Source organism: Cyprinodon variegatus, unplaced genomic scaffold (assembly GCF_000732505.1).
Source record: "Cyprinodon variegatus isolate N-32 unplaced genomic scaffold, C_variegatus-1.0 Scaffold150, whole genome shotgun sequence".
Taxonomy (NCBI): Eukaryota; Metazoa; Chordata; class Actinopteri; order Cyprinodontiformes; family Cyprinodontidae; genus Cyprinodon; species Cyprinodon variegatus.
The window spans coordinates 24075-31107 of record NW_015150603.1 but is presented as its reverse complement, the minus strand read 5'-3'; the positions used below and the strand labels follow the sequence as shown (position 1 = coordinate 31107).

Genomic DNA, 7033 nt, shown 5'->3' with positions numbered 1-7033 from the left:
AGAGGTTTCTGTGCCTATTTTTATCCCTCATCTATTTCAACTTTATACAGGAAGGTATAATAGGTTAACTATTAAGATTGAATTCAATCTGAAAAACTCAATTGGAAAGAAAAAGACAATTAGAAGAATTTTATTGATACAATTACTTCAGTCTTTGGCGCTCAGACCTCGGCAGAACACATTAGCACTGAATTTTGCTTTGATATGCAAAAACAGAAGTATAAGAACAGGGATGTTTCCCCAAAGGCCTCAAACTGGTGGTGGAGTGGACATAGAGGAAGTAGGTTCAGCCCATAGACTGCTGGTTGGCAAGATGGTATGCTTGAGCTGTATTGTTGAGATCCGGTAGACTGCGTGAGCTGACACTAGTGCTTCCCTCAGGGACCTGGGAAGATGGAAGTCCAGCTTGGATAAACACAGGTGGCATCAACCTGTCCATGATGAGCAAGCATGAAGCGAAAGTTGAGTGGGAAAACTCACCTTCGGGAAGAAACCTAGAACCAGGCTCAACATGGCAGTGTTCTGCCAAACCGGTTGAGATTAGACAGAGAAGGCAGTAAGAGTCTGGGAGGAATTACACTCTGAAGGGGACAAAGTAGAAGAAGCACTATGGAAAAGACAGAATAAGCTTTAGTTACGGTGGTGCAGAAGGGGTTGGAGGTCAGTTGAATCGGGGTCATCTAAATCAAGTCAGACATAGCGCAACCACTGCTTGGATATAGCTGGTTAGAAGACTGAGTTGTGGATTTGAAGACACTTTAAGATAAAATCTGGATCCTGGTTCTAGCTGATTGCCTTGTCGGAGTGTAAATAATTCAGTTTCTTAAGTTGAACTTCCGCCTAGGCTTTATTACAGCATAGAAAATGGTCCTAAATTTAATGCATGCCAACTTTTGTATTCTAAAAAGTCACAAAGAATTTGATTTGTAGCATACTGTTATTACAATTGGCCTAGTTTTAACTCTTCTAGGGGTATTTTCTGAATGCAATTTCCTTTTAAATACTCACATTTTGACACCTGATCTGTATTTAAAAAATAGAAATTGCATTGAAATGCATTGAATAATGCATTTGAATAAATGACACAAATATGACTTGTTGTGGTATATGTTTATCATTTGATGCATCAAATGATGGTATGAGATTTCATCATCGTCATAAATAGCGATTATGCATTATTTCATGGTTTTGGCAGAGCCCAACAAAACCCATGACTATATCCAAACATTTAAAAGAATGCAGGAGCCACACTGCTTTTTCAGCTCATTGCTTTCAGTCACTGACATTAAATAATGCAGTAGTACAGTCCTAAGATTCACATTTACCTCAGCCCCTCAAGCAAAGTCAGCTTGCCATGTTGTATCCTTTTACGTAGCCGCAACTGACTGGTCAGCATAGAGGTCAAAGGGATGTCAGTGTAGTTTAAGATTTGCAGCAGTTGTTCAAATTTCACTGTTAGTGAGGAGTAAATAAGGAAAATAATACAAAACTACAAAGACGTTCAGTTTTACTAACCTGGTTTAGATTTTTTTTTTTATGATCATACACTGTTACTGCTGCCCCTATCAAATTGCTATTGTAAATGTATGTTGCCGATTCATAGAATTCAATTCAATAAAATTTTGTTTATTTATATAGTGCCAATTCACAATATTTGTTTGTAAGCTACATTCATTTTTGCTTCCAGTTTCCTGCTGTTTATGTCATTTAGGATGATAAGGTTCTATCATTTAGTTAAATTTTCCATAGGTAAGTCTCAGTTACTATTAATCGCACATTATGCAATAACTTTATATTCAATGCCAAAGCCGGTGTCGGCAAATATGTTATTTATTCAGACTCTCATATGTTGTTCTGTGAACAAATGCCTAACTTGTAAGTTGAGCTCATATCATGGTGAAATGATAAACGATTGGTTTATTCCAGCATTTCATTTTCACTGATATTAAAAGGGAAGCCCTGAAAAAAAAGGTGCTAAAAAGCGTGCCTTTTCCAAAATCTTTCTAACTGTTGGATGTTATTGGACATTTTAACTGTATAAAAAAGATAAACATAAAAAAATCTTTAATCAGTTAAATATGAAAATTATATTAAACAAATTTTTATAAATGGAAAAAACTGATAAAAGGTAGACACATTTAATATGTTTAATGAAGCCTAAGTGATCATTGAAATTGATAGACTAAATTCAGCCTCACCTCTCTTTCCATGTCTGATCAGCTCCTGTGGCCAGCCTATGAGCCTCTTCATTCCTCCACCATGTCCAATCATAATGCAGGACACAGCTTTTTCAAATCACCTAGGATTCTGGTGACTTCCAACCAAGCTTCAACCTTTTCTACGTCCCCACTTCACAGTCATACTAAATTTCATCTGGTTCACTTTTCCTTCAGCCTTCATTCCAATTGTCAGCCCCTGGGGGGAGATTTTCCTATCCTAATTCATCTGCTTAAGCATATTATCTATAATTCTCCATGCTTACATCTTTGACAGGGGCTGGGATGTCAAACTCTAATTTTTATCATACTGGAAAGGCTAATTGTTGCTTGTCTTCTGTGTGAGTCTTTCCAGATTGACTTAGTTATTAACAGAATGTAATACTGGATATAATTAAAAATCCTTAATAGTTCATTAAACTTAAAGTAAGAAAAGTATTTATAGATTAATGGACTATTGAAATAATCTTTTATTTCAGCCCTAAACATACTTTTTTTCTAGCTGAAACTAGATTAATTCGGCACCTACCTTGCTTTGTTTCTGAGCATTGCCACTTCCTGATAATGGCTAATACATGTTTGGGAAAAAGCTAACTGAATCTTTGAAAAAATACATGCATAGGAAAAACAACACAAATAACATGGCATAACAGTCATGCACAGAAATGTAAACAAATCTACCAAGAGAATACTTTGCTCTTGCTGTTTTTATTAAAATATACAGTAAACATAAATAAAAATTTTACATGCTAAATCTTATTCAACAGTTTAAAAATAATTCTGCAAAGTGTTAAACCATTTTCACACAAATAAATGATCAGTAGTTTAATTCACCTAAGATCAAAATTTTCTTTTTATGTTAAGATGTGCTTATAGTACTGTACCAAGACTACACTAACTGTACACTCAGCTGGCACTTTAAGTGGTGTGATTTTTTCTTTCACTGAATTATGCCAGAGGATGTAGCTCCAACTGAGCTCCTTCAGATACCACTGAAACTGGCTGACTAATTAATCTCTTGTGGCTGTAAAGCAAAGAGAACTGCTTGGATTGCTTGGTAGAGATGATGGACAGGCCCATGTTTATTTATGGTGAGAAAGAATTGGGTGCAAGATTTACCTGCTGGGAATGCAAACCCATGAGTTAATGTTTCGTACATCCTTAACCTTTTTCACAACATGATTTCAAACAAAGCAAGAGAGCAAAAATTATATTTAAAAAAATACTAATAATTGAAGTGCTTTTATTTTGATTGTTATTTTTCTATCTCTGTTTTTGTGCTGCTCTTTGTGACTCCATAATTGATTTACTTTACTACTTTTCTGCACTTAAACCATCAACAAATGTTTCATTTATACCTCATTATAAGCTGTCATTGGAAAACTCTCTAGTGTGGCACTTCCCTTTCTATGCTAGTATTTTTTTTTTTAACTGAACAAAAGTAAACCTATTTGCATTGATTCATTAAAAACATTGTCACAAGTAACTACAGAGTTAAACTCTCACTAACGTAAAATCAGCAATTGCATATTACTCTACTCCTGATGAGTAAATAATCTAACCTTGTTTAATTCAATTGACTGTTAAATACAGAAGTGGATCAAGTTTTGTCATCCAAACAGTTTTGGATAAGAGAAGCTCCCTCTGGCCTGAATTGAAAACCGCTCTGCGATCCACCATATTTCTTCCAAACTGCTCCACTGCTCGCTCAACACTCCGCTTACAAGCTTATATATCCATAGAACAGAACAGAGGTATCTTTTATTTCTGACAAAGTGCAAAAATACAAATTTATTAGCTGCAAAAGGAAAAGCAAAGTAAGTTGGCATACACAAAGGTCAACCAAAGAAAAAAATGATGGGCTGTACAGCAAAGCAGATTTACAGTACATCAAATAAAAGATAGCTTCTAATGCTCTCTTAGACTTGATTGGCTTTGTTCAAAATTTGAGTAGTCCCACATATTCTCATCTTCATGCTTTGGAGCTTTTACTGAAATATAGCATTGAATGTGAAGAAAAAACAGTATTTCCTTACAACCCTGTCCTCTCTGACCTTTTTTTTAATAACCCTCAAAAATACTGTAACAGAGTTCTCCTCCAAAGAATGTTTTTAATTTAGCAAATCATTATTAGGTAATGCATTTTTTATTTTTAAAGAATCTGTTCCATTTTCTCTCTCCTCTGTGTTGTTGGGCTGTGCTGCAAAGTGCAAACATTTAGTTTATTCCCCTTCGCAAGTTGATTTTTTTTTTTTTTATGGGGTAGCTAGTTCTCTGCATACTACCTTAGTCAATATAGCCTCTTTGAAAAATAAAAACTTGAAAAATACAATGCTGGGTCCCTGGTTTAATGTAGAACTACGCACTTTGAAGCAAAACCCTAGGAAATCAGATATAAAAGGCCATTTACATGCCTAAAAGAATCGTACCAAGACTGGAAAAACAGTTAACTGCTGTATAAAATTATACTTCTTAGTGTGATGGAGCGCCACTAAGCGTCCATCCCAGACTCTACGTATCCGTGCTTCCTCTGGCCCAGGGGAGCACGGTGCCAGGAGCGCGTGCACAGGGAGAAAGCTCTCCCACGTGAGTGCGCTGCCCGGCAAACAGCTGTGTGCAGGCCCGCACCTGTGTCCAGCGGTCCTGCACAGTCCCAACGAACATTCCCCCCCGTCTGAACCGGTCATCGCGCGCGTCTGAGGGTGCACACTCGGCGCCGAGCTTCCACAAACACTCACCTCTCATCTCTGCTTCAGTCCCGCTGATCTTGGTCAAGGGGCCAAACTGGAGCACTTCCGCGTCACACTGGAAATAGCGCAGAGTGGCGCGCTTTGCCAGTCACGTGACAAAGGACTTAACCATTTTGGGTGTTTTGTTTTGGATTTTTATATTGCTTATGTTCCTGACGTTTTGAACAATGTATGGAGTCATTTTTGTTCATTTTTTAGTTTCTATGCAGGAAACTGGGTTTTGAGTTTTGTTATTTGGTTATTTTGTTTTTATCCTTAAAACCCCTTAATTTGTATTTTGGTTTACCCGGGGGAGGGGCTAAAGGGGTATTTAAAGGGGAGCTGAGCTCATTTGAGGGAGAGTGCTGGATCTGATAGTAGTGTTGGCTGTCCAAGTAAGTTGTCCTGTAAATAGTCCTGTAAATACTTGTTTTTGTTTTCTCGCTTCACTGTAAATATCATCACTGTTTCACTATTTCCACCTGGGGAGCAATAAAAGAAAAAAGCACAAACAATATTTTTTTTCGGCTGACCCTCGTTTTTGTATTTTTGAAACAAACCCGTGACATTTGGTGTCAGAAGTGGGATGGCCGGTCGACGGAAGCACCCTACAGTGAAGCGTACAGGGCTGCGCTCACAAAAAGTGAAGCAGGACTTACCTGTGGACGATGGAGGCTGGGCAACTGAAGATGAGGAAGGTGGCGCTGCTGCCTCAATCACGCAGCCTGCACCAAGTACAAGTGAGGAGCTTGTGGAGGTCATGAGGACATTTTTAAAAGGACAGGAGCGGAGGGACGAGGGGTTTTTGGCGGAGCTGAGAGGGCTTCGGGCCACCTTCCCAGCCCCACAGTGGTCTGTCCCTGTGTCCGGACCTGCATCACCACCCGAGGAGTCAACACCGAGTCTCCGGGTGGACCTTCCCACTCCAGCTCCTCAGCAGTGCCGCGGTTTCTCCAAGGAGCCCCCAAGGATCAGCATGGAGAGAGCTGAACCCTCCAGACATGAGGGCCGGCTCTACGGCGACCCCAAGATCCCTCAATATGTCTCAGGGGAGGACATTGAAAACTACCTGCTACGCTTTGAGCGCATCGCAAGAACATGGGGTTGGCCGGAAGGTGAGTGGGAAGGCGTTGGAAGCTTACACAGCCATGGATGAGGAGTTGGCGCACTCCTACCCAGACTTGAAAGCTGCACTGCTGATCAAGTTTGATGTTTCACCGGAGACCTACAGGCAGCAGTTCAGGTCCATGTCGGTGCCACCTGGAGAGAGCTCGACTGAGACCTACCACCGTCTGAAGGGGCTGTACCGGCGCTGGATCCGGCCGGAGCAGCTCTCCAAAGAGCAGATCGGGGAGCAGATTATCCTGGAGCAGCTTCTTCGCGTCCTCCCGGCAGACGTTCGCACCTGGGTGAAGGAGCATGAGCCGACAGAGGGGCTAGCCGCAGCCAAGCTCACGCTGCAGTATCGCAACGCACGGAGGGGAGGCCCAGCTGCTTACCAGGATGTTCGTCAGCTGTTGTCGCAACCCAGAGCCAGCTTCCACCCACCTAGAGATCCCGGGCCTGCACCCAGTCAACGTGGTCCTGGTAAGGAGCTCATCTGTTTTTATTGTCAGCAGTCAGGACACAAAGCTGCCCTGTGCCCAATCAGAAAGGCTAAGCTTACCGGGGCGTGTTACACCCCACGGGCTGAGGACATGCAAGGGGTAGGGAGAAAGCAGTGGTTCAAAGAGGTGTGCATTAATGGGGAACCTGTGACTGCTCTGGTGGACTCAGGGAGCTTCATGACTCTTGTACGGAGGGACATTGTGCCAACGGGCTTGTTGGATTACAGTAAGCAGGAGGACATTTGATGTATACAGACATTCAGACATTCTTACCCCACGGTGGATATGACAGTGATGGTGGATGACCAACCATACTTACTTACTGTGGGGGTGGTGGAGAAGTTACCGGTAGCNGGATGAGACTCTGAAACCAGTGTTTGCCAAAGTGGTTGGGGGGCTGGACAGTGCCAAGGGGAACAGAGAGAGTTATGTTATCGATGACAAGGATGTTCTGTATTTAGTGTCAGACGGTGTCAAGCGC

The 7033-nt window shown here is 41.2% G+C and overlaps 1 protein-coding gene across 1 annotated transcript; it reads left to right on the top strand.

The window, feature by feature from the left end:
• Window positions 1-5531: 5531 nt before the first annotated feature.
• Window positions 5532-6798, top strand: LOC107086360. Its single transcript, XM_015377251.1, has 2 exons — window positions 5532-6060; window positions 6125-6798. The coding sequence occupies exons 1-2, from the start codon at window positions 5532-5534 to the stop codon at window positions 6796-6798; spliced, it is 1203 nt and encodes a 400-aa protein (XP_015232737.1).
• The last annotated feature ends 235 nt before the right edge of the window (window positions 6799-7033 follow it).

What these genes read in the sequence shown, in the direction of transcription:
- LOC107086360 (XM_015377251.1), top strand. Translation starts at nt 5,532, where the DNA reads ATGGCCGGTCGACGGAAGCACCCTACAGTGAAGCGTACAGGGCTGCGC. An exon ending in AACATGGGGTTGGCCGGAAG is followed by an intron (nt 6,061 to 6,124) that starts GTGAGTGGGAAG and finishes ACTCCTACCCAG; the next exon opens with ACTTGAAAGCTGCACTGCTG.